Source organism: Canis lupus, chromosome 9, assembly GCF_003254725.2.
Source record: "Canis lupus dingo isolate Sandy chromosome 9, ASM325472v2, whole genome shotgun sequence".
Classification (NCBI taxonomy): Eukaryota; Metazoa; Chordata; class Mammalia; order Carnivora; family Canidae; genus Canis; species Canis lupus.
Window position 1 is genome coordinate 6,633,923 of NC_064251.1, and position 27,301 is coordinate 6,661,223.

The following is a 27,301-nucleotide window of genomic DNA, read 5'->3' on the forward strand; positions in this document are numbered from 1 at the left end:
TTACACACCATGACCAAGTGGGATTTATTTCGGGGATGCAAAAATGTTTCAATGGAAAAGCTGATCAATGTAACACACTACATGAATAGAATGAAGAAGGAAAAAATGATCATTTCAATTGACGCAGGAAAGCATTTGGCAAAATTCAACACTCTTTCATGATCAAAAATACTAACAAACTAGGAATAGAAACAAACTACTTCAACATAATAAAAAACCATGTATGAAAAGTCCACATCATACTCAATTGTGAAAGTCTAACGGCTTTTCCTCTAAGGTCAGGAACCAGGCAAGGATACCCACTTGTGCTTCTTCTATTCAGCTTAAAACTGAAAGTTCTGGCAGAGCAATTAGGCAAGAAAAATAAATAAAAGGCATCCAAATTGGATAGAAAGAGGTAAAATTATCTCTGTTTGATGATGATATGCTCTTCCATGTAGAAAACCCTCAAGGTTCCACCAAAAGAGAAAAAAAAAGTTAGAACTAATGAATAAATTCAGCAAAGTAACAAGATACAAAGACAACACACAAAAATCAGTTGCATTTCTACAGATTAACAATGAACAATCTAGAAATTATGAAAGCAGTTCCGCTGACAGTAAAATCAAAAAGAGTAAAATACTTAGGAATTAATTAAACCAAGAAAGTAGAAGACTTGTACCATGAAAACTATGAAACTACAAAACTACAAAACAAGAAATTAAAAAAGACACAAATAAATGAAAAGATATTCCATGTTCATGGATTGGAAAGTTTAATATTGTTAAGATGTCAAAACTTAATATGTTAATACGGAGGTGTCTTAATGGATCATCAGTCAATTAGGGTCTGCCTTCGGCTGAGGTCATGATCCCAAGATCCTGGGACTGAGCCCTGTGTTGGGCTCTCTACTCAGTAGGAAGACTGCTTCTCCCTCTTCCTCTGCCTTCTCATGCTCTCTCTCTCTCTCATTCTCTGTTAAATAAATAAATAAAATCTTTTTAAAAGGATGTCAATACTACTAAAAGTGATCTACAGATTCAATACAATCCTTATCAAAATCCCAATGACATTTTTTGTAGATATAGAAAAACCCATCCTAAAATTTATACAGAATCTTATAGGACCTCATGGAATAGGAAAAACAATCTTGAAGAAGAACTGGGAAAAAAAAAGAGGGCCCACATTTCTGGTTCCAAAATTTAACTATAAAACCATAGTAATTAAAAGACAGTGATTCTGGGGCACCTGGTTGGACTCTTGGTTTCCCCCCAGGTCATGATCTCGGGGTCCTAGGATAGAGCCCTGTGCCAGGCTCCACACTCAGTGAGAAGACTGCTTGAGATTCTCTTTCTCTCTCTCTCTCTCCTTCTGCTCATCCCCCCCTGCACACACACTCTCTCTCTCTCAAATAAATAAATAAATCTTAAAAAAAAAAAGACAGTTATGCTGACATGAAGTCAAGCATAGAGACCAATGGAGTAAAATAGAATCCAGAAATTAACCCTCATATGTGTGGCCAAATTATTTTCAACAAGGAGGTCAAGGCCATTCAATGGGGGAAAGGACATTGCTTCAATAAACATTGCTAGAAAAACTGGATGTCCACATGCAAAAGAATTAAATTGGTCTCTTACCTAACAGCATATACAAAAACAAACTCAAAATGGATCAAAGGCTTAAATATAGGACATAATTTATAAAACTCTTAGAAGTAAACATAGGTCAAAAGCTTCACAGCATTGAATTCAGAAATGATTTTTTTGGATCTGACCCAAAGGTCAGAAGCAACAAAAGAAAAAATTGACAAATGAGACAGCAAGAAAATTAAAGTTTTGTGCATCAAAAATGCTATCAACAGAGTAAAAAGGCAATCTACAGAATGAGAGAAAATAATTTCAAATTATGTATCTGATAAGGGCTTAATATCCAGAATATATGGACAACCAAAATTCAACAACAAAAAAACTCATTTCAAAACTGAACAAAGTCATGTAATGTAATGAGCACTGGGTATTATGTAAGACTGAAGAATCAGTGATCGCTACCTCTGAAACTAATAATACAGTATGTTAATTAATTTAATTTAAATTTTAAAATATACATTTTTAAAAAACTAGACAAAGGACTTGAATAAATATGTTTCAAAAAAAGACACACAGAGGAAAAGATGCTCGCTGGGGAATGCCAATCAAAATTACAATGAGATACCACCTCACATCCATTAGGGTGGCTACTATCAAAACAAACAAACAAACAAACAAACAGAAAAACAAGTGTTGGAGAGGATGTGGGGAAATTGGAACCCTTGTGGCCTGCTGGTGGGAATGTAAAATGATGTAGCTGTTGTAGAAAAAAGGATGACAGTTCCCCAAAAGCTTAAAAATAGATTTATCTAATGATTCAGCAGCTCTACTTCTGTGTATATACCTAAAAAGAATGGAAAGCAGGGTTTCAAAGAGATAGTTAAATACCATGTTTATAGCAACATATTCACAATCGTTAAAACATGAAAACCAACCACGTGTCTATCGATGGATGAAAGGATAAGCATAGGGTGATATATCCTCACAATGGGATACTATTCAGCCTTCAAAAGGGAGGAGTTTTCTTTAATACAGGATTGCAGACACATAGCAAGCATGGCTTAAATAACTTTTTTCTTCTCTCAAGATATTTCAAACTGTCTTGATATGTCTTAACATTAAAAGTAAGATTAAGAGTCTAGAGAAATGTGCCACTGGGTCTGGAGGCATGGACAAGACTCTGCTCTCTCTGTGCTTCAGGATCCTTGTCCATGAGACAAGGGAGACTCCATCTTCAGGGCCTTTGTATTCTCCCGAGCTCTCCGCCAGTTGTCCCCATGCCGCAGTGATCCCAGGCACTTCCATGGAGCTGTGATTTATAAAGGTATTTGGAGATACTATCCTATGGGAGCCACGTCTTTTCTCAGAGCCACATGGGAGACTGAACTCCCACTCTCCACATACAGCTGGAAGGAAGCAGAGAAGAGAGGAAGGATGTGACAAGAACTGGTGGGATGGAGGGTTCCTTGCGGGACCCCACTGGAATCCCATTCCCACTCATTGTCAGGGAAGCCAGCCAGGCTGATGGCACCCAGCTGCCTTGTTGATGACCGTCCAGGGGAGCAGGCTGAGTGGGATGTGGGTGAGGGCTATGGGGGCTGTCCCTGGGCTTCTGTGGCCCACAGAGACCTCCAGATGGTAGGGCTGGTGACACAGACTTATGTGTTCTTGATCACGCTGTACTGTGTCTCCTGCTCCAGGGTCCTCTGGGAGCGAATCCTGTTGGCCTTAGAATCCTCACTCTGGAAGTCAAACACCACAGATGAGTAGTAGGGTTCTTCCCTGGAAGCCTTCTGCTGAGAGAGAGAGATGGAAGGTTCAGGGAAAGATGGGGGAGGCATGGGCCCCCAGCTCAGGATGGAGATGGGGGCCACCCAAGGGGGGTGTGGGGGGATCTTCACAGTGCAAATGGGGATGCATCCTCTCCTACTGTCCCTCCCACACCCCTGCTTCACCCTACCTGTGAAAACACAGCACAAAGTCCCAGGCATCAGACCCAGGCTGGGGGATGGTACCTGGGATCTGCTCATTAATCATTAATCACCAAGTTAGAAAAACAAGGATGTTACTAGTCTCAGGGCCACATGTCTGGTGCATATCTCCCCTTCATCTTCTCCAAAAACTAGCCCCCGAAACTCTCCCTGAACTCTTTCACTAGCAGGTGGGTCTTGACCCCAGGGTGGGGGTGGGAGGGGAGCCTCTTCCATTTTCTGCTTTATAGTCACGATGCCTAAGGGTTGACCTACAGGGGGTCATTGATTAAAAATCTGAAAAGCAGAGTTGATACCCAAGAGATGATGGTACCAAAACTGGGAAATCTCAGGCGTTAACACTTACACGTGGTATACAGTGGGTGCTTAATAAATGCAATGCTTTACTGACTGTTGAGCATCACTGGCCACCTCGATAGCCCCGTCATCTCCCACCCCAGCTACAATGACACCAAGCTCTGGCAGGATCGACACCTTCTGTGTGGCCCTGTGCTGGAGGGGGCACAAGATCACCACGCCGGCCTGTCATTTCCCTCTCTGCCCCCTGCCACCCCAGGGTGGTGCCTCTAGCAGAGCCCAGGACCCCCATGTGGGAGCCAGGCCCTGGTACTCACCACTGTGCTATATTCCACCTCCACCTGCCTCGGTTGCACAGGCTCTGCCCGAAGTGGCCACATTGGCAGCTCCAGATTCGCATAGCAGAGCTCCCCTTGCTGAGTAGCCTGGGTGGGCAAGAGATAGGGGGTCTTGATGGGGGTCCACGGAGCCCCTCCATGGTCCAGCCCAGAGGAGCCTCTGTTCTTGCCTGTGTGCGGACATCTCCCCTACTCCCTTTATCCTCTGGGTGCCCCAGCCTCCCCGCCTGCCTCCCCCTTCCCCCGCTCTGGTCTTCTCTGGGCAGTATTTGAATGCCCCCCAACGTCAGCATCGAAGGACTCTCCCTCATTCCACTTTCTATGGCCAGAGCTCCAGAGAGGACCCAATGACCAGATCTTCCGGGGATCATTCTCTCTGCTCTGGGTGAGCACCCCACTCTATCCATCGATGATGCACTCAGCCCTCCACTGGCCAGTGGGATTGTTGAAGCTCCAGCCACCTCGGCACACCTCCAGCCCGTCTTACCTGACCAGGGGTCCGGAGTGGCTCTGAATTCTCACCAGCTAAAGAGACAAGAGAAGAGTTGGCAGTTTGAATCCCAGAACAAGGGAGGAATGGGGATCCCTATGAGCCATCGGGAGGAATAATTTCCCTAGAGACTTTGGCCCTGGGGACCTGCCACTTGGGGTCTGCCACAGGGGAGGAGTTCAAGGCTTTGGGAAAGAGTGAATCGGTTGAAGAGGGAAAAGACGAATGAATGAGTGAGTGGAGGTGTGAAGAAATGAACCAGCGGGAAGGCACCGGCTTGGGGAAAGTGGCCAAACGAAGCTAGTTCTCAAAACAGTCACTCGAAGAATGTTCCCAGGTGGTAAAAAACAGGAAAAGGACATCTGTTTAGGGACACCTGTTGGCAGGATGAAACAGTTCTGGAGATCTCTTTCACAAAAACATGAAAATGCTTAACATCACCAAACTGTAAGCTTAAGAATGGTTAAGAAGGCAAATTTCATGGTAGGTGCTTTATACCACAATAAACAAAAAAAGCAGAACCAAAGGCCCTACCCCAGATGTATGGAGTCAGAACTGCTGGGGATAGGTTTGTGTTTTAGGAAGCCCTACAATTTTTTTAGGGATGCTTGGGTGGCTCAGCGGTTGAGCATCAGCCTTTGGCTCAGGGCATGATCCTGGGGTCCTGGGATCGAGTCCCACATTGGGGTCCCCACAGGAAGCCTGCTTCTCCCTCTGCCTGTGTCTCTGCCTCTCTCTTTTCTCTCTCTCTCTCTCTCTCTCTCTCTCTCTCTGTGTCTCTCATGAATAAATAAATGTAAAAAAATTTTTTTTCTAATTAAAAAAATAGTTCTATGTCCTTTGGGAGACATAGAACTGCAGCAAACCAGGAGAGGTCACAGGGGTCATCTGTTGTACTCCCTGGCCTGGGGGGCAGGCAGTGCTGTCCCTCACACACAGGAGGGTCCCGTGGCTCCAAGGGGGTCACGGCTCAGGGCACACAGCCTCAGGCTTCCAGCACCTGCAGCGTGGCTCTGCAGGAGTCCTGCCTCGGGGTCAGGCTCTGCACATCCCTGGCCCCTGCCACCCAGGGACCCAGGAGCTGGTGGGCCGCGGGGGTGCGCACAGAGCCACAATGCCTTTGGTGTAGCTGCATGGCCAGGCCACCCCCAGAGCCCACCTCACTCCATGCACCAGGAGGAGATACCGCCCGACCCTCCAAGAGCCCCAAAGTCGAAGGTGAGACACATGGACCCTCAGGGGATGTATCCTTGGGAAGTGTTAGGGACCGGCCACCTGGCGCCACGGAGGGATAAGGCTGGTGGGGAAGAGACAGGGGGACCTTTCTTGGGAGGGAACGTGGCAGTGAACCAGCTGGACAGTAGCCAGCTGGACAGAAAGCATGCGGGAGGTGGAGGCCCGTCTCCCCTGGTCACACCCATGTCCCCTAGAGCCCCGCAGAACTTGGCATCACAGCAGGTGCTCAGGACAGCAAAGTGAGGTGAAGCAACCGCCAGCAGGTGTGACAGGGCAGGTGGCAGGCTGTGGAAGAGGGGCAGGGACCATGAGGGGACAGGGGCTGAGACTTGCAGGGATGGGGCCGAGAGTCAAGATACTTGAACAGAAGCCTTTTCTCCTGTTCCAGAGGATCAGTGAAGCCAGGTGTAATCCCCCCCCCCCACACACACACACATACTGTTAAACTCTGCAGTAAGAGACTTCTAGAACATTTCACAGCAGCAACAGAAATGATAATAGGTTAAATGGAAAAAAAAAAAAAGCTGTAAAAGAGAGATTGTGGTCTGAAGCAAACCATAAGGGAGAAATCATATCTGCATAAATAAACACTGAAAAACATCTGAGGGGGCCCCTGGGTGGCTCCATCCGTTGAATGCATCTGACTCTCTATTTTGGCTCAGGTCAGGTTCTCAGGGTCATGGGATTCCCCCCCACCCCCGCCCCCAGTCAGGCTCGGTGCATCATCTGGGGAGTCTGCTTAAGGAGTCCCTCCCCTCTGCCCTCCCCCACATGCATGCACACTTGCGCTCTCTCAAATAAATTTAATTTAATTTAAAAAAAAACCAAGGTGCTTCTATTTTTCTTCAACTCACTTTGTACTTAAATAAACTTATTTTAAGGGGAAGAAAGAAAGAAAGAAAGAAAGAAAGAAAGAAAGAAAGAAAGAAAGAAAGAAAGAAAGAAAGGCAGCTGGAAGGACACACCTCAACCGTCAGTGGCTGGTTTTCCCTGCATTTCTTATTTATTATGGGATGTTTCCTTCCTTATTCATTATGGGGGATGTTTTCTTTCTTTGTGCTTTTACTTATGTTTTGAATGCTCTACAACCATCCTATGTCCCTTTTGTAGAAGGAGGCTCTCTGGGTGAAAGGGCAGAGAGGGCTAGAACCCACAGGTCTGAGGCAATCAGGGCTGAGAAAGTCTCCGTGGGAGGTCACCACGCATGGGTCCGAGTCAGGAGAGGGCACTCGGAAGTGATGTGGGACGAGCAGCCGGGGAAGAGGAAGTGGTTTTCCTTCCCTGCTTCAGGCACACACATGCTAGGGCTGACTGTGCGTCTACAGGCCTCCACGGTGGGGAGGGGTGTGGGGCAGAGGGGGCGCCTCCCGGCCCTTAGCTCAGCCAGGCTCCCGGAGCACTGCGTCTGCGCTGCACGCACCACAGATGCCCCTGAGTCATGGAGTCAAGGCGTTTTAGAGTTGAGAAGGAAATGTAAGGCTCACATGCCATCTAGGAAAGAAATCTGCACTCCTTTGGGTGACAGCTGGGCCCCCAGCCAGCAACAAGATGGTCACATCTGTTTCTTTCTGTGCCTTGCTTTATTTCATGAGCCCTTTGAGTTTACTAAGTGCTTATTTATTGAGCGCCAGACAGAGTGCTGGGTGCATTACAAGTGTTCTCTCTCTCTCTCTCTCTCTCTCTTTAAGATTTTATTTATTTAATCACGACAGACATGGAGAGAGGCAGAGACACAGGCAGAGGGAGAAGCAGGCTCCATGCAGGGAGCCCGATGTGGGACTCGATCCCAGGACCCCGGGATCACGCCCTGAGCTTAAGGCAGATGCTCAACCCCTGAGCCACCTGGGTGTCCCATGTGTTCTCTCTTTTAATCTGAGCCCAGAGGAGAGCAAGTGGGCACCAGGATGCCAAAAGCGTCTGGGGTGCCCTTGTAGCTGGAGATAGTAAAGATAGGTTAACAAATACCAACTCTGTGGGTTTTCAAGTTATGGCCCCTGACCATGAGGAGTAGCAAAGGCTGGTGGGGAGACCGGCAAGGAAGCAGGTGGGGAGAATCGGTGGTGAAAGGGGCATGATGGTGCATGTACAGAGGTGCAGCCAGGAGGGGCCCCCAGTTACGTTTGGGGAGCCAGGAGAAGGAGCCAGAGGAAAAGAAGTCTGAGGGCCTTGGAGGCCCACCAGGACTGAGCCGGCAAAAGGAAGCAGAGAAGGTGCTCTAGGGGCCCAGAGCAAACGCAGGAGAGACTGATGTCATAGCTGCTACCAAGTTGTAGGAAGTCGGGCACAGCTGCCTTCCAGAGTGTGGGCAGGGGGTGGGCAGGACCGGTTGTGGAGAGACCTGGACTTGTGAAGGTGTGGGAGGTTCTAAACAGAAGAGGGTGATGGCTTCACAGACAATCCTCCAGGGAGCCGCCTCCCACAGCCTGCATCCACCATAGCGGGGACACCTCCTCTGGGGTCTGGTCTCTGGGGTCACCCAGGGTGTGCGGTCTGAGGGTACACATTTGATGCCCATTCTGGGGAACAAGGACACAGAGCCTCGAAAATGAGAGAGTGTGCCCGCTCACCCTGCACCTGGCAGGGAGCTGACTCACCTTTGACCCGTCTGTGTCTGCGAATCATCCTCCAGGCCAGCAGCGAGCTTCCCCCCAGCAGAAGCAGCAGAAGTGCCAACAAGGAGAGGAGTACTTGGAGCCTAGAGGGGGACACAGGGCCGTGTCGAGCAGGCAGGGATTTTGTAGGCCCCCCGTTTATTTGCAATAGATAGATAAGGTCACATTTCAAAAAAAAAATAGTATAGTCTCCTTTGTACACACATGCAGTGTACTTAAGAACCTTCCAGGGGCCCCTGGGTGGCTCAGTTGTTGAGTGTCTGCCTTCAGCTCAGGGTGTGACCCCTGGGTCCTGGGATCGAGTCCCACATCGGGCTCCCTGCAAGGAGCTTGCTTCTCCTTCTGCCTCTGTCTCTGCCTCTTTCTGTGTGTCTCATTATTCAGATAGAAGAAGATCTAAATGTACATTACTTTCCCCTTTCTTTCACACAAAGGAGGCATAATACAGCACTATATATTTTTTTTACTTAGCAATACATCGTGGACATCTCTCCATGTCTGTGCATAAAGAGAACCCCCACTCTTTTCCACAGCTTGCATAGTATTCCACAACAGAGACACACATTCCATTCTTCCCTCTTAATTGGCATTTCCCACAGTCTCTTGCAACTACAAACACCGCTACCAAAAGATCACCTTGTAGCTCTATCATTTCTTTCTTTTTTTTTTTAGACTTATTTATTTGAGACAAAAAGCATGCAAGTGTGTGCCTGCATGAGTAGGGGGAGGGGCTGAGAGAGAATCTCAAGCAGACCCTTTGCAGAGCCGGACACGGGGCTCACTCAGTTCCACAACCATGAGATCGTGACTTGAGCTAAAAATCAAGAGTCGGACACTTAACTGACTGCACCACCCACACGTCCCGCAGTTCTGCTGTTTCACACTTGAACAAGCTGCAGCAGGTGGGAAGCTGACTTTGGGTCCCCCACTTGCCAGGTCCTTCTTATACGTCTAGTTTGCATTCATCACGTTCTAGTCTTTCTCCTAAGATGCACCTCCCCCACACATACCAAATTGCCCAGGCTCCAAGCCACACAAAACCTAGCTCTGCCCCTGCATGTGCATCTGCAGTCAGCTCTGGAAGTGGTGTGTTCAGGCCTTAGCTAATGTTAAGATTGTTGCTTGGGTTAACAGGAGGCCCATGGAAGGGCTTCAGGGTGTCATATAATAAGGAGTCTGAATGGGACGCCTGGCTGGCTCAGTTGGTAGAGCACGAGACTCTTGATTTCAGTGTCTTGAGTTTGAGCCGCATGTTGGGTGTGGAGATTACTTAAAAAAAAAAAAAATCTGGGGACGCCTGGGTGGCTCAGCAGATGAGTGTCTGCCTTCGGCCCAGGGCGTGATCCCAGGAGTCCTGGGATCAAGCCTCACATCGGGCTCCCTGCGTGGAGCCTGCTTCTCTCTCTGCCTGTGTCTCTGCCTCTCTCTGTGTGTCTCTCATGAATAAATAAATAGATAAATAAATAATCTGAATAGGCTTTGCCCTGGCTCCTGGAGATGAGGCTCTAAATCCCTGGGAATTCCCTAATAGTAGGCATGCCTTTGTAATTCAAGGACCCCTTGCATGACACTTGAGTTTATGCTAAGAGATGAGGTGAGCCAGGATTGGGGCTGGGCACCAGAAGAACCAACCCCACGATTATAGAAACCTGAAATTCAGGGAGCAGATCCACAGGGGCTGGGGACTGAGTTCAATCACGTGGCCAATGATTCAACCAATCACACCTGTGTAATGGAGCCCCAGCAAGAATTCTAGGCACCAAAACTAGGAGGAGCTTCCTGGCTGGTGAGCACATCAATGCCCAAGGCAGGTGTCGTGCCCCAACTCCCCCGGGAGTCAACAGGGAAGCTCTGTGCTCAGGTTCAACCTTCTAGACCTTACCCTATATGTCTCTTCATTGTCTGGTACTGGCCCTTATTTATCCTTTATGATAAAAGCATATTTGTAAGTACAGTGCTCTCTTGCATTCTGTGAGCTATCTAGCCAATCATCTAACCCAAGGGGTTCATGGACACCTCCAAATTCATAGCCAGTTGGCCAGAAATGTGATGGCCAGGGGATCCCCAAAGTGCTCTGGCATCTAAAGCCAGGCAGTCTTATGGGGCTGAGCCCCCAGCCTTCGGGACCTTTGCTAACTCCATGTGGTCAGTGCCAGAGCTGAATCACAGTGCACAAGGTGATGACGGGAAAAGGAGTCTGGGAACCTCAGAAATGGTTTACAACTGCACGAGTTTTTCTGGAGAGAGACTCTTTAAGCATTGTGGGATTCTCCTGGGGGTTTATGCTCCAAAAGATCAAGAATCAGAAGTTTGGAGGAAGAACCCAAGACTCTGCATCATATAGCCTGGGCTGAAGACCAGCCTGCCTCTCCTAACTACAGGAGCCGGCAAGCCGCTTAACCTCTCTGAGCCCCTGTCTCCTCCTCTGGAACATGAGGCTGGTAATGTCAAAGTTCTAGTGAGATCAGAACATGCATGTAGGACATTTAGCACCTGCCTGGTAGGATCATCAGCCCTTATTAGAAGTCCCTTTACCTTCCATTGCCATCTCGGCTTCTCCCTGGCCCTGAGCGACTCCTGAGGAGAGAGCCCAGCTCCAGGACTGGGGACAGGGGACAGGGCACCTTACCCCAGACTCTGACTTGGCTGTAATTCCTCCTGGCTGCTTGCACTGTGGGTGGCTCCCGTGGTGGTCGAGGCAGGGGATGAGGAGGACCAGTACAACTTGGTCTTCATTTCAGCTGTGATTGTCGAGATCTGAGTTACAGTGATGCTGGCAGATGAGGTAGACATTGTTGCTGGCGTGGAAACACAAATCAGAGCCCGGATAGCTCTCTCGGACTCTCCCACTCACTACTTGCCAATACATTTTTTGTTTGATTTCACACAAAATGCTCACTCAGGGCAGGGGCAGGATGGAGGATCCCGGGGGCAAAGTCTCCCCAGGGCCCTCCTGAGCCAAGTGAGCATTTCCAGAAGGGACATGGGCACTGCACTGCTCGCGCTCAACAGTCCTGATTCCATCCTGCGGAGGAGGGTCAGGACCTCGGGAGAGCCCCTTGGTCACCCCTGCACTCCAGCTTCATCCCCCTCTGGCCACAGCCACAAGCTGCCTGCCTGAGACCTCTGTCTAACCTACAAATCTGACCATCCTGGTTGGATGCTGCACCCAGCACCTTCACCGCCTGGCGCCACCTGCCTCTCCACTCAGCTCCCACCTGCCTGCAGCGCGGCTCTGGGTGTCCGCAGGGCTGGCACCAGCGCTCTCCCTCTCGTCTTTGTACACCTTGCCTTCTTGACAGCCCCTTCTCAAGATTAAGCCAAAAGGCCAGCTCCTCCAGGAAGCCTCCCTGACTCTCTGTCTCCTCCTCCTACACAAACACAGACACAGACACAGACACACACACACACACACACACACACACACACACACACATACACACACATGCACAAGCTCATAGCAGCCATTCCAACCTGAGACCCTTCAGGCAGCCCAGGTACTGGTACTAGGGGGCATGTGAGTGTGCACAGCTCACCTGGGTTCACAGACACCACAACGGAGAAGGTGGGGTCAACCCACCACAGTGTGTCGATCCCACACTTGTATGTTCCTGCATCGCCTTCTGTGAGGCTCTTCAAGGTCACTGTGAAGGTGAGGTCTGCAGGATGGTCCCTGATGGACACGCGGCCTTTCGTCACTTCTCTCTGTGACTCTGTGGTCTCCACGATCTTCCACACACATGGGCTTTTGCACCAGTATTTGTCATGGTCTCTGAATCTCTCCTTGTACTGACACCGCACGCTCAGGGATCCCCCCACGGTGCCCGACACGGAGTCGGGGCCACGCAGAGACGAACAGCCTAGAAAACAGCCGAGTGTGGCCCCTCAGCAGACGGGCCTGGGTCAGGGGCGCCCTGGGGGTCACCCACCAAAGTTGCCCCATCTCGCATCAGCCACCCCCTTCCAGAACCTCCCCTTCCTCTTCCGTCACTCCCAAGATTTCTTTTATCACAGCAGCCCCTTCCTCCAGACCCCAGGGTCATGAGGTCTCATCTCAATAAACCCCAGTAAAGCCCAGATGAACAAGAGAACCCTCCAACTCAGGAAGTCGGGAGAGGAACACATGCATGTACCCCCTACCTGGGAAGAAAGAATAAGGTCGGAACAGAAATTAGGGAGCTAGGTCTGGGAAACGAACAAGGGGTGGTGGAAGGGGAGGCGGGCAGGGGGGTGGGGTGACTGGGTGACGGGCACTGAGTGGGGCACTTGATGGGATGAGCACTGGGTGTGATACTATATATTGGTAAATCGAACTTCAATAAAAAAATATATATATATATTTTAAAAAAGAAATTAGGGAGTTAAGGAACAGAAAACAGTGGAATTAGCATATACATTGGAAAACTGATTTTTCGAATGGGAGAGACAAACATTCTAGCGGTAGCCAAATCAAGAAAAACAGGAGAAACACATATACAATGTATAAGAAGAATAACCAGGGTTATTGGAAAGCCTCTACCAATAAGTCTGTAAACTTAGATGAAACCGATGATTTTTCTATATTTAGGAAAACATAGATTACCAATATTGGCCTGGAATATATATATATTTTTTGTGAAGATATATATTATCAAGTGAATATGCCTATTATCAAGGAGACCTTTCCTGGTGATGTGTGAGGTGCAGCACATATCAAAACATCACAGGGGGGACGCCTGGGTAGCTCAGCAGTTGAGCATCTGCCTTCGGCCCAGGGCGATCCTGGGGTCCCGGGATCGAGTCCCATGTTGAGCTCCCTGCATAGAGCCTGGTTCTCTCCCTGCCTGTGTCTCTGCCTCTCTCTCTCTGTGTCTCTCATGAATACATAAATAAGAAAAAGAAAAAAATCATATTGTGCACCATAAATATCCACAGTTTTTATTTATACCTCAATAAAGCTGAGGGGAAATGCAAAACAAACAAACAAACAAAAAAACCTCTGTCTTTCAAAAAACAAAAAGAATAAAACCTGGACAGTTTTGTAAGTTAGTTCTCTCAAACCTTCAAGGAACAAATAATTTCAACTTCATTTGCACATTTATAGAGAATATAGAAGCAGGAAAACCTCCCTAATTCTTTTCATGAAGACAGCATGATATATTGAGACTAAGATGCAGCTGAATTTCTTTTTTTTTTTTTAAGATTTTATTTATTTATTCATGAGAGACACAGAAAGAGAAAGAGAAAGAGAGAGAGGGGCAGAGGCACCTCGATCTCCATCCAGGCATCCCTGAATTTCTTTTTTTTTTAAGATTTTATGTATTTATTCATGAGAGACAGAGAGAGAGAGAGAGGCAGAGACACAGGCCGAGGGAGAAGCAGGCTCCATGCAAGGAGCCCAATGTGGGACTCGATCCCAGGTCTCCAGGATCACATCCTGGGCTGAAGGCGGTGCTAACTCACTGAGCTACCCGGGCTACCCCCTGAATTTCTTAATAGAATTCATCACTTTAATAGATCAAAGAAGAAAAACCAAAATAAGAAATAAAATAAAAAGAAGAAAAAATAATCATCTGCATAGATAGTGTGAAAGGATCCAACACCCATTGCTACCATTTTTAAAAACATCTTGTAGGGACGCCTACCAGTGGGATTATTCTCATGAATAAATAAATAAAATCTTTTTTTTTTTAATAAATAAAATCTTTAAAAAGAAACAAACAACAAAACAAAAAAAGTCTTGCAAAGAGGCACAAGTGGATGCCTTCTTTACACTTAATGCGAGACACTGGACACCTGCTCTCACCAGGGACAAAGCAGGGATGGCCACCGCCACCTCTGTCGTGGGCATCATTCTGGCTGTGCCAGCCTGTGGCCAGTGAGAGAAACAAAGGAGACAGACGGATATCCAGAAGGAATGACAAACTCCCATGTAGGCAGACCCCAGGAAAACACAAGGACTCCCTGGAGTGGGTAAGGAACAGACTAGCCGTGCTGGGGTGATTGCCTCCAAATTAATACACAAAAGGAATAGCTTACCCGTGGACAACTAGTCAGCAAACAGAGTCGAAGAAAATGTGCAATTTATAATCGAGATAACCAAAAGGAATTTAAGTACCCCAGGGACAGACCTGCCAAGGCTGGCCCGCTGGTGTGTGGAGAGCTCCTGAGAGGCTCAGAGGCCAGATCCCCAGAAACAGAAAGCCCCTGCTCCCTGGAGAAGCCCTAAATCCCGGGACGCCCGGGTGGCTCAGGGGTTGAGCGTCTGCCTTTGTCTCAGGGCGTGATCCCATGGTCCTGGGATCGAGTCCCGCATTGGGCTCCCTGCAAGGAGCCTGCGTCTCCCTCGGCCTGTGTCTCTGCCTCTCTCTGTGTGTCTCTCATGAATAAATAAATAACATCTTTACCAGAAGAAGAAGAAGAAGAAGAAGAAGAAGAAGAAGAAGAAGAAGAAGAAGAAGCAGCCCTCCATCTCTTCCCTCCCCGTGGCTTCTCTGCCCTCCCCTTCGCTCCCACCACCTTCTCTGCTCTGTCCCCACCTCCTTGCCTTGGGGAGACAGAGACCCTGGCCCTCAGGCCTGGCCTCTCCCCATCACAGCCTGCTCCTGCCAGTCCCCAGCCCTCCCTGCACAAGACACGGGTCCCTACCCTCAGTGGCCTCTGGGGCCCTCTCCTACCCACTCTGCTGCCACCTGCCCTCTCCTCCTTCTTCCTGTAATAATTCATCTGAAACTTCCCACAAAGCCCATCGGGGCACCCGCTGTGGCCCATGGAAGGTCAGGTGGATGACCTGGGCCTCGTCTGGCCCCTCCAGGGTGCAGCCCTTCCATCCATCCACGTCTGTGCTGGACAGAGCACACCCGCTCTGAGGTCTGGGGGACCGCCGCCTCCCCTGCAGCCCTGCCCCTCACCTGGGACCCAGAGAAGCAGCAGAGCCCAAGGCAGCCATGCAACCCCGCCGTTCCAGACCATCTCTCTGGCACAGATGTCACCTGCAGCAGAGCCAGGCGGCTTCGTGGCGGCTTCGAGGAGGAGGAGGGCCGAGTCTCCAAGGCTTCCACTTCTGCTTTTCTTCGTGCCGGTTGCTTCCTTGTTCAATATCTTTAGATTCTATTCCTAGAGCTGGTCAGAAAGTGAAGGGCACTGAGGGAGCAAAGCCTCTGGGGACGGTGACGGGCGAGCCCCACAGGACCCATGCCCCATCCTACCCATCCCAGCTGTGTCACAGATCCCACAGGCATTTCCAGTGCCGGGAGCCCTCCTGCTCCCCCAAGCGGCACAGGCCTGCACCCTTCCCCCCTCCATCACAGCCCCAAGACCACAGGGCCCAGTTTCCTTCCTTCTGGGCACAGTAATTCCTCTGGTTTCCTTGCGGTCAGGGTGAGGAGCCAGTGGGGTGGAGCTAGGGCCAGCGTCCTTCTCCAGGCCTGGTGGCACCTGCAGTGAGGCCGCCCCAGAGCGCTCCCCTACTATGAGCTCCCAGCTCAAGGCCCAGACCCCCAAGCTGGCACAGGGACCTCAGAGTCCCAATGATTCTTAGTCTTGAACACATGTCCTCAAGCTGTGACCTTCCTTCCTATGCAGTTTGTACTGGTCCCAGCTCAGGGATTCAGCAAACTTTCAGGGACCCCTCTCACCCTGGTTCACCTGGAGCTTAGACTCCAAACACAAGTGCACACACACACACACACACATCCTTGTGATGAGTGCCCTCAGCTTGCACAGTGTGGCCACATGAGCATAGGAAACCAGTCCTATCATGTGACATGTCATCTGAGAGCTTGTGGTTACTCATTCCCAGTACCACCCAGAGGGAGCCCTACACTAGCTCTGGAGGCCCAAGAATGCCCTCCCCCCCTGCTCCTTGGGGCATTTTCACTTTCCTGCTCCCTTCTGGCCACAGGAGCACCTTTCCCGGGAAGGTACAAGGGAACCAAAAAGACTCGCCCATTCTCCTTTGCAAGGTTCCAAGCACGGAGTTAGGTAGGCACCAGAAAAATTTCTAGGACAATGCAGTCATAAATTAAAAGACTCATGAAGGGACGCCTGGGTGGCTCAGCGGTTGAGCGTCTGCCTTCGGCCCAGGGCATGATTCTAGGATCCCAGGATCGAGTCCCATGTCAGGCTCCTTGCATGGAGCCTGCTTCTCCCTCTGCCTGTGTCTCTGCCTCTCTCCCTCTCTCTCTGTGTCTCTCATGAATAAATAAATAAAATCTTAAAAAAAAAGAAAGAGAAAAGACTCGTAAAGCTCCAAGATCAAGATCTTGAATGGAACAGGAGACTGTAAGAGAGGTGTCATCCTTAGTGGTGTACTTAGTCTAATAATTATCAACTCTCTCCAGAGGTGCACCTTTTCCAATTTAACCACCAAAAGGCACTGCTATGGTCTCGAATGTCAAGGTTAGGAGGGGGACCCACCAGACTGAGAAGCAGGAGGCTAGGATCTCCTGTGGCTTGTCCACTTGGTGCTGGCACAATTGTCAGTAAAATATGTGGCTCCAGCAAAATGTCAGTGATCACAGCTGATCTGTGGTAGTAAACAGTATAATAATTATAAAAATACTCGAATGGGAGGTAATAATGTTGTTAGGCCAGTCTTTCCCCAAGGGAATACATCTTCACTCTAATGGAAGGCAATAGGGGAGTGCCTGGGTGGCTCAGCGGGTTAAGCATCCAATTCTTGATCTCGCCTCAGATCTCAGGGTTGTGAGTTCAAGCCCCACCTTGGGCTCCATGCTGGAGCCTATTTAATATATAAAAAAAATTTTTTTTAAATTAAAGAAAACAAGAAAGAATGGCAACAGGAAAATAGGGTTCAATAGGGAAAGAGAGATGTGCTTCATAAGTCTGTGGGGTGCGACTCCTCTTAGGATCACAGAGAAACATCTGGACTCCTGGAGGAGGAAGGCAGGGGTATCAGTCCCTGCTGCATCCACCCTGCTCACCCCAACGGGTCCACAGACATGAAGGAAGAAATGAAATGATGCATAATTGCCACACGAGGGGCACCTGGGTGGCTCAGTCCAACCTCAGGTCATGATCCCAGGGTTGTGAGATCAAGCCCCATGTCGGGATCTGTGCTGAGTGTGGAGCCTGCTCAAGATTCTCTATCTCCCTGTCCCTCTGCCCCATCTCGTGCTTACTCTCTAAAATAAATAAAATATTTTTTAAAAATTGCCACACGATGTCAGAAGATTAGGGAAGTGATACTTTCCCCATCACACCCTAATAACCACATGTCTACACGATTTAGGGGAAGACAAGCCTGAGAGCCCCAGGCCTGAGCCCCCTTTCTCAGGGTTGAGGTGTGGGGGGGAGTCCTACAACCGCAGGACCTTTCATCAAGTTCTGAGCCTCTTCCCAGTGTGGACGCACATGCTCGGAGGTCCGAGGGACAAGAGTGGACAGCGTGGGATGGGGACTCTCTGGGCGGACATGGTAGCAGCAGCCACTGCATTGAGTCCCGTGAACGGCAGGGGCCCCAGAAAAGACTTGGGGGCCATTTAGTTGTGAGGCCACTCGGCAGAACTTCCCTTTCCGATCCTTCACAGTCCCAGAACTGCCCTCTCCCCAGGGCAGTCGGTGGCTCCCACCCCTCTCCCTCTTCCTTTCTGGAGCTCAAGGCCCCTCCCGCACTGTGGGTGCCCCTCAAGCTTGGCCAAGAGGCCAAGAGGCTGGGAACTGAGGGCTGACCAGCAGGAAGCAGCCACATGACTGGCTGCTGTAGAAGAGGAGCTGACAGTTGGGGGAGTCCGTAATGAGAGGGGAGGGGGGACCCAGCACCTACTATGTGCCAGGTGCTTCGTCTCCAAGGGGTTAATATCTTCAGGGATCACTGGAGGTAAAAGGGTAACAGGGAATGAGAAGCAGTGGGGGAAGCGCAGCAGGGAAGGAGGACCGGGAACTGGAAGCATCTGGAACCCGCCTGCCGCTCCGCTGGACTCCCTGGGACCACCTGCACCCACCTGCCTGTCCACCTCAAGGGAACCCACTCCCGCATGGCCGGACCCTCCAGGGACCCAAGCAGCTTGGCAAACCCATATTCCAGTGCATTCCATAGCCCCAGGGTCACATCCAACCAGCTAGTCATGGCCCATAACACACTCCCCTGCTTGGCCCTGGGCACGCTGTGTTCTAGACAGAGATGGAAATGTGGGTGAGCAGCTGGGTGGTGGTCCAGGCCAGAGGCCTGAGTGCGCAGTCTGTCCCCCAGAGGGCTCCTGAGGCTTCCTGTTCACAGAGCTGCTGCTCTCACAGGTGCCTAGAGCTGGAGGGAATGTGAGAATGTCTGCACCCCGGAAAGAGGACCAGCAAGGAGACCTGTCCCACAGGGGTCTGCGGAGCACAGCGGAGTATCCACTCGGGGCCTCCTCCTGGGTGTCCCCGGAGGGGCGCCCTGGGGCTCCTCGGAATCCCAGCCAGGGGGACTGGGGCATCAGCAGTGGGAGGGGCCTGGGCATCCCCCAAGGTCATTCCTTCACCTTCAGCCTCCTGCACGTCCCCTACTCATTCATTCAAGGCTGCACTCAAGTCATCCTCTCCGAAGGCACGCCTGCCTCCTCCAGGTGCCTCTGAGCCCCTCCTGCACCCCTGTCCCCCGCAGTGTCTGTTTCGGCGTTTGCTTGCCCAGGCTGGGGTGTCGCTGAATACCCTCCTTCGCACGGTAAGACTCCTTGAAAGCAGGGAGCCCCAGGCTCCATGCCCACCGCACTGCCCAGGGAAGGGAAACCAGGACTGGGGACAGGTACAGAGAAGCCAGGCCAGCGAGGCCTCTCCCGTCCTCATGCCAAACTCCATCCTCAGGAGGAAGAAAGGGATAGAACTTAAAAGGGTGCGAGTGTGTTAAGATCCATCCAACTGAGCCCTGAGGATGTGAGCTTACCCTAAACCACTGCTCAGCAGAAACTAGGTCCGAACAGAGGCCAGCAGCCGGCACACCTAGAGGGGGCGCAGGGGCAGCATCCGGCGCTTGTGCCTGTCCTCTTCCGGCTCCCCAGGGACACACAAAGTGGGCAGATGCCCCGGGGCAGCCTCCTGCCACCACTGGACCCTCATGTCTCCTGCATCACTGCTAATACCCTAGGAGGTGGGGGAGGGGATCCAGCCCCGGAGGATGCACCCCACCCTACCCTCCGCACCCCAGTGGTGACATAGGGGGTAACGCAGGCTGGTCTGGCCCTGAGCTGCCTTCCAGCTGCAGGTGTGTCTCGGGTCAGTGGGTCGGCATTTCCTTCTGTGAAGTGGGAGCAGTACTGCAGGCCCTGCGTCCCCTCCTCCATGGGAGGCTCGCGGTGACAGCAGAGACAAGGACGCACCTGTCCCTCACTTAGGCTGCTGTTTGCTGAACTCATGCCCTGAAACGTGCTTACCTCTGCTCCTCACACTCATGAGATAACTCACTTGCAAGAACCCCAACTTCTGTCCACCATACCACACCTCTCGAGTGATTGACTGCCCAGGGCAGGGGGAGAGTGGGTGCTAGAAAGCAGTGGAGGGCACCAAACTACCACCCCAGGGCGTGAGACAAGGAAGAGGTTGTTGGGTAACTGAGGTTGACAAATTGATGGGCTTGCCCGGGAGTCCTCACTCCGTCGGCCTCCCCATCATCGGCTTCTGCTTCCTCCTCCTCCCTCACCCAAGAGCAGCCCCAGGCCACTTTCTGGGTAGAATGATGCCAGACAAACATAAAACAGTTCCTGTTGGCTCTTGCCCCTGTGCTGACAGAGGGTGGGGTGGGATGACCAGCAAGCTGTCAGTTCAAAAACTTCTAATATTGGCTTCGGGAAGCACATTTGGCCTCGAGTTTGACCATGTGAGCTTCTGACCCCCTGGGAATGACCCTACCTCGGGAGGGTCAGAGGCTTCCTCAAATGCACACACATACACCCCTATAACCTCCTTGACCCCACTGCTTATCTGTCCCAGCAGCCTTCCCACAGACATTTCCAGAAGCTGATAGAATGCATGTGTCTCGAAGGGCTAGAGGAGGCAACTGAGAGTCCATAGGACTTTGCAGTAGGTGAGCGCTAGTTATAGACGTGGCCGTGTCTCCCTCCTGTTCCAAGGAGCAGGTAAGGATTATACGTGCTGCCTGCTGGTAAACGTGAAGCTAATTGTGTCACCTCACTTTGCCTGAGTCTGGTATTTCTTTCTGGTTTTCTGTACCTCCCTGAGATCCAGACAGGTTGGAGCCACTTTCATTTCCTGAGTCTCTTAGTATATCACAAAATGAAGAGTGTCTAAAAAAGGATTAATGAAAATCAGAGCATTTAACAAATCAAAGCTTTTCACATGCAACCTACACACACACACACACACACACACACACACACAATTACAAAGTTTATAAAAATATTAACTCACGGTGTGGGCTGGCGATGGGACCCAGATGCAGAGTTATGGGAACGATACTTTCCTTCCCAGCAGAGGAAGTCCCATAAACACCGGGACTTTAAGGACAAACTCACATAGGAATAAGGTCGAAACTAAGTTTGAAGAAGGGTTCTAAGGGGCAACTAGGTGGTCAAGTGTCTGCCTTTGGCTCAAGGCGTGATCCTGGGGTCCTGGGATCGAGTCCCACATCGGGCTTCCTGCAGAGAACCTGTTTATCCCTCTGCCTGTGTCTCTGCCTCTCTCTGTGTGTCTCTCATGAATAAATAAATAAAATCTTAAAAAAAAAGAAAGAAATCCTCTAATATTGTGTTCCGGTAATGGTTGCACAACTATAGATTTACTTATAATTACTGAAATATACATAAAAAATAAGTTTTATGGCTTTATACCTAATTTTTAAAAAATAAATTTAGGGACACCTTTGTGGCATAGTCAGTTAGGCACCAGACACTTGGTTTCAACTCGGGTCATGACCTCAGAGTGGTGGGATCAAGTCCCACTTTGCACTCTGCACTCAGCATGGAGTCTGCTTGGGGTTCTCTCCCTCTCTCTCCCTCTGCCCTCCCCACCGCCTCTCTCTCTCTCTTTCTCTCTAAAATAAATAAATAAATTTTTAAAAAACAAATTTGAGGGATGCCTGGGTGGCTCAGTGGTTGAACATCTGCCTTTGGCTCAGGGCCTGATCCCAAATCCTGGGATCAAGTCCCACATCAGGCTCCTTGCATGGAGCCTGCTTCTCCTCTCTCTGCCTGTGTCTCTGCCTCTCTCTCTCTATGTCTCTCATGAATAAATACATAAATCTTAAAAAAAAAATTTGAGGCCCATGGTGAGTGTGAGCCCAAAGACCTTCTCTCTACCACCATCCCCAGCCATTCATCTCGATCTCTGTAAGTCCTATCTCCCTCCTTCCTTCACCTGCCCCAATCTCCCTCAGTCCCTTCCTGGCACTGACCAAATGTCAATATTTCAAAGAGCTGATTCCTTCCTTCCTGCAGTGTGAGAGGAACAGGGAAGGCTGTCAACAAATCAAGTAGCAAAATAGTTTAAAAAAACTTCCAAGAGAGGGAATGGGTGTCTCCCTCTCCCCAGAAAGTGAGGGATGAAGCTCGGTGGTGCAGGGACCGCTTGTCAGTAGTGCTTGAAAGACGAGGTGTGCCCTGACCTGCCCTGGCCCAAGTCATTCCTACCTGGCTCCACTGCACCCTGAATTCCAACACCTTCCATGTTTCAACTCCTGGCTGCCCTCTCCCACCTTGGATCCCTCCCAGCCCATCCCTGCCTGTCTGTTCCAGCTCTGGTGGGCCCACAGGGGACACCTGAGGGCTCCAGAAGATGGGGTGGTGGGGTCCAGAGTGAGCATAGACTGGACAGGGTAGAGCTGGGGCGAGCCCGATGGCAGACTGTGGGGCAGTGCCAGGGAGGTCCACCCGTCCCGGTCCTATTCCCAAGGTGGGGGGATCCAGGGAACACAAACCCGGCAGCGGGACCCAGCAGGCAGGAGGCAGTGCCCTCTGCACCCCCCGTAGAGAAGCTGCTCCCCCCAGGACCCAGGTCAAGTCGGAATTGGCCAGCGACGGGCAGTCCATGTAGCCACCTGTCGGTGGTTGCCAGAGCTGCCGGCTTTGTCGGGCAGGTAACTGGTCCATCTCTGCAAGCGGGGAGGCCCAGCGGCTTCTGTACACATAGCCAGGTGTGCGGCATTGATCCTTCCAGATCCCCCAGCCAGCAGACCAGGAAGAAGGGGAAGGCCCCGCCCCTTGGAGAGAGAATGTGGAGACTTCAGAGAGTGGAGGGGGGGCCTCTCTGTGGTGGACCAGGAGCCAGGGAAGGCAGGAGAGGGAGAAGCATGAAGAAGGGAACAGGACAGAGGCTGCCCAGGAGGGATGGGAGACGCTGGAACTCAGACTCTGGGATGTCTTGGACTCCTGGTTCCCAGCCGGTGAGACCCAAGGGACGCTCAGACACCCATCCAGGCAGCCAACTCTAAGCACCACACCCCCACCCCCCTGGGACTGCCCAGCTGCCTGTTAGGTTGAGCAGGCTGTTGCTCTACTTGCCTCAATTAGACTGTTCTAGAAGAAGGGTGGGGCTGAGGCTGCAGGTGGGGGTGGTGGGGCAGCAGCCTCACCTCTGGGACTGAGAAGTCAGAGGCAGGGAAACTCGTCAACCTCCCTCCCCTCTCTCCCAGTTAAGTTCTCTACCGTAAGGCTCTGGGTTCGAGGCCCAAGCACCCCAAGGCTCCTCGCCAACAGGAGCCCCTTTCTGAACGTATGTTTCGGCCACACGGGGAGGAGACCCAAGGATCTGGTGTCCAATCCCCAATCCTTCCACAGGATCAGATCCACCAAGTTGGCTCAGAAAATGAGTGAATTCTGACGATCATAAAGAGCAGGGACTCTGGATGTCTCACAGCCTGGCTTTGAACCCCAGTCCTGCCACTGACAAACTGTGCCATCTTGGCTGAGTTATCAACTTCTCTGGGCCTCAGCTTGTTCACCCGTGAAATGAGGATAATGGTCACACCAGTCCCCAGTGTCCACACCCCAGAAAGGTTTGTAGTTGCTATCTCTACTGGCTTTATCGCATCAACACCACCCTGCTGTGCTCCAGGGGAAGGTGAAGTGGGCCACAGCTTGTGCTTCTTCCTTAATCTCCAAAACCAACAGAGTAGCCTTCCTGGTCCTCGCTCTTCTGCAAGACAGCTCAAACTTCTTTCAATCCTTTTCCCAGGTCTTCTTTCCCCAATGACTAGGTGTCCCTTTCTCATCTGTCCCTCATCATCCTACAATAGCCATATCTTTGGGACCACTTTGCTGGCTCTGGCCCCACATGACGTCACACTTGGATGGGCTGCCCAGAACCCCAGGGTCTGGACAAGTCACTCCAAATTGACTTCAGGACAAGACCCGAGACGCCGCCATACTTCTGAATCCACCAGGGGGCACTCTATGCCCAGGCATGGTTTATTAGTTTAGTTGGCAACTATTTAATGACCACCTACATTGTGCCAAACCCAGAGATGGGGACATGAAGATGAAACTATGACAATTCTCCTTTCTGGGAGTTCACATTTTGGTGCGAAGCACATAAACAAAGACGGGAAAACAAAGGATTTCCTTAAAAAGTAGAAGTAGGGATCCCTGGGTGGCGCAGCGGTTTGGCGCCTGCCTTTGGCCCAGGGCGCGATCCTGGAGACCCGGGATCGAATCCCACGTCGGGCTCCCTGCATGGAGCCTGCTTCTCCCTCTGCCTATGTCTCTGCCCCTCTCTCTGTGACTATCATAAATAAATAAAATTAAAAAAAAAAAAAAAAGTAGAAGTAGTACTCAGATCAAGGCAAAAGTCCCAGTGGCCTGGGTGGGAGGGGGCCTCTCCCTTCCATCAGACACAGGAAATGGTGCAGAGAAGTGGCCCCAGGGGTCCTCAATCCCAGCCCTGTGACCCTGCCTATGTCAGTCCCATCTGATTTCTGTTCTCCAGGAATTCTGGGAGAAGGATGAACAGAGCCCTTAAAAATTCCAGTAGGATATCCAGCCTGACCCCAAATAGAGCCTCAGTTCTTGGGAGGTGTGAGAGGACGACAGGCCTCAGGTCCTTCGGCTCTCCTTCTTTCTACCCCACACACCCTGCCCCCATGGCAATCCCCAAAGTATGGAAAAGTGACTGAATGTTTCCCTGTGGGCCAGTCACCCAGCTGGTCCAATGCTCCCCCAGCAGCCTTTATAGGACCATCAAGGAAGTCAGGGGTGGGGATGGTATACAACTCATCCAGGTCCCCACCACAGGGCCCCCAGGCTTGACTAACTATAACAGTCAGTGGGGTCCTGGTTAGGAATACAGCTTCCCAGGGCCACTTCAGACCTCCTGCATCAGGATTCTAAAGGGCTGGGACTGGGGATCTGTCATTTCAACAAGCTCCCGAAGATGATGCATACAATCAAACACGTTTAGGAAACTCTACTGTGCAGAATTTGGAATGCCCGGGACTCTACTTGGGCTCAGAGGTGGTGGATAAGAAAGGATTGATTAGGATAGGATAGGACAGGGGTGCCCGGGTGGCTCAGTCAGCCAGACATCTGACTCTTGATTTCGGCTCTGGTCACAATCTTAGGGTCCTGAGGTCAAGCTCCACATCAGAGCACATGTGAGCTCTCTTTCTCTCTTTCTGTCTCCCTTCCTCCCTCCTTCCCTCCTTCCCTCTTTAATTAATTACTTAATTAAAACCTTATCTTAAAAAAAATAAAAAGAAGGGGCAGCTGGGTGGCTCAGTCAGTTAAGCGTCTGCCTTCGGCTCAGGTCATGATCTCAGGGGCCTGGGATCGATAGACTTTAAGAGTTCTTTATACCCATGCAGGGGGATGGAGATAGGCAACTCTGAAGCTTCCTCCAGACAGATTTCCCTTAGGCTCCCAGAGGTCAGGGCCATTAGGGTGAGAGTCCCATTCAGGAGGATGGCCTTGGAGTCCCAGTGAAGAGTTTAGTGCTGCACTCATTGTGCCTCTGCGTCCTTGAGCATAGACGTATTTGTTAAACCATTGTGTGAGCGACGGAAAGATATCTAATGGTTATGGTTCTGGCAGTCCAGATCCTTTCAAAACTGTGTTAAAATTAGGGAATGGCGGTCCCTGGGTAGCTCAGTCAGGTAAGCACCCAACTCTTGATTTTGGCTCAGGTCATGATTTCAGAGTGGTGAGACTGAGCCCCACATCCTGCTTGAGGTTCCCTCTCTCCCTCTGCCCACCCCCGCCTGCCGCTTACACTTTCTATTTCTCTAATATAATTAAAATCCCGGGGGGGGAACAGGGTAGGATGGCTCGGACCACCTTTGGGTCATGGGTGAGGTTGCGGCCAGAGGCATCCCTGTTTACAGACCCTACAGCCCTAGCATGTGTCTTGTCTGGGGATGCTCGTAGGCCTGAATCCTGGCAGACTCTGGATTAGGAGGGAGAAGGGCCTGGGAGGCCCCAGAGAGGGGCAAGTATGCCCCAGGAGGGCAGCTAGAGGTGAAGAGGTTATGGCCTCTTTTTTTTTTTTTTTAAGATTTTATTTATTTATTCATGAGAGACACAGAGAGAGAGAGGCAGAGACACAGGCAGAGGGAGAAGCAGAATCCATGCAGGGAAACCGATGTGGGACTCGATCCTGGGACTCCAGGATCATGCCCTGAGCCAAAGTCAGACGCTCAACCGCTGAGCCACTCAGGCATCCCCAGGATGGTCATTTTAGAAGGTATTTCCTCAGTGCCTTGCCCCCAGGAATGACGGGGTGGGGGACCTCCCTCCTGCCCTGCAAGGCTGAACTCCCTTTATGATCACCATGAGCCAGAAACTGGTCCAATGGACCAGATGTCCCTTATGCCCTCCAGGGGGAACCCAATATTGTGTGCAGGTGTTACCTGAGGTCCCTGTCTCCTTGGAAGATGGGGTTCTCCAGCCTCCTGCCAGGGGTTCTTGGGCTCAGAGCTGGTCGGTGCGGCTCACTCTTGGGGGTGGTGGACACTTGGAGCGGTGCCTCTGTGACCCAAGGTGGGCAGATGGCCCTGGCTTTATAGCTTTCCTAGGGGGTGATTGTGGGCCCATCGTGACATCCAATCACAGCTCTCTTGCCTCATTTGGGATGATGAGGGGGCAGTTTATTCCTTATTCTTTTATTGAAACATGAAAGATGAGGAAGCACACTCTCTCACCAGAGGAACTTCACTCTTCATGATTGCTCACCACCAGCCCTCCCTTGACCCAGATCTGTAGCCCATATCTGGGAAGGGGTACACAGATCTCAGTGTTCTTGGCCTACAGACAATAGATAATTGTCTCCATTTATTAATGCCATCTGCTTTCCTGGAGGAGGAAAAGAATCTCAACATGGTTCCAGGGAGACTCAGCCCCCATGTGGGGGTATCCCACAGCCTGCCTGAGAGAACCAAGCAACCACATTTGCAAGACTACACTTGTGAAGGATGCCCTACCAGCACATGTCCTCTCCCTGGGGCCTGCTGCATTCCTCAAGCGGCCTCGGTTCTGGCCTGCGCTGACAGACCCACTCCCCTTCCGCCTTGTCCAAGACCAGCCCAGGGTTTCCGGCTGAATTCCGTCTCCACCCCATTCAATATGGTAGAGCCCTAGTACCTCAGAATGGGACATGATTTGGAGATAGGAGTCTTGACAGGAATAATCAAGTTACCATGAGATCATTAGGGTGGGCCTTAATCCAATATGTCTGGTGTCCTTATAAAAAGGGGACATTTAGACACAGGGACACAACATAAAGGAAAGACGGCATGAAGAACCACAGGGAGGACGGCCATCTGCAAGCTGAGGAGAGAGGCCTGAACAGATCCTTCCTGCGGGGACCCTCAAAAGGAGCCAACACTGCCCACACCTTGATTTCGGGCTTCCAGCCT

General features: G+C 50.8%; 1 protein-coding gene across 6 annotated transcripts; it reads right to left on the minus strand.

The window, feature by feature from the left end:
• Positions 1-26,501, minus strand: LOC118355703 (CMRF35-like molecule 8). 6 transcript variants are annotated; one of them, XR_007412813.1, is made up of 9 exons: positions 26,297-26,491; positions 15,420-15,630; positions 12,066-12,389; positions 11,159-11,327; positions 8,512-8,612; positions 4,679-4,716; positions 4,171-4,278; positions 2,501-3,361; positions 1-954 (listed from the first exon to the last, which is right to left on the minus strand). XR_007412813.1 is itself a non-coding variant. In XM_049113934.1 (9 exons), the coding sequence occupies exons 2-8, from the start codon at positions 15,478-15,480 to the stop codon at positions 3,224-3,226; spliced, it is 939 nt and encodes a 312-aa protein (XP_048969891.1). In that variant the 5' UTR covers positions 15,481-15,630; positions 26,297-26,494; the 3' UTR covers positions 1-2,971; positions 3,195-3,223. The 6 variants fall into 6 exon arrangements, 5 of the variants coding, with proteins under 5 accessions (XP_048969891.1, XP_048969890.1, XP_035576663.2 ...); XM_049113934.1 differs by having other exon boundaries at positions 1-2,971; positions 3,195-3,361; positions 26,297-26,494; XM_049113933.1 differs by adding an exon at positions 16,927-17,035 and having other exon boundaries at positions 1-3,361.
• Positions 26,502-27,301: the final 800 nt, after the last annotated feature.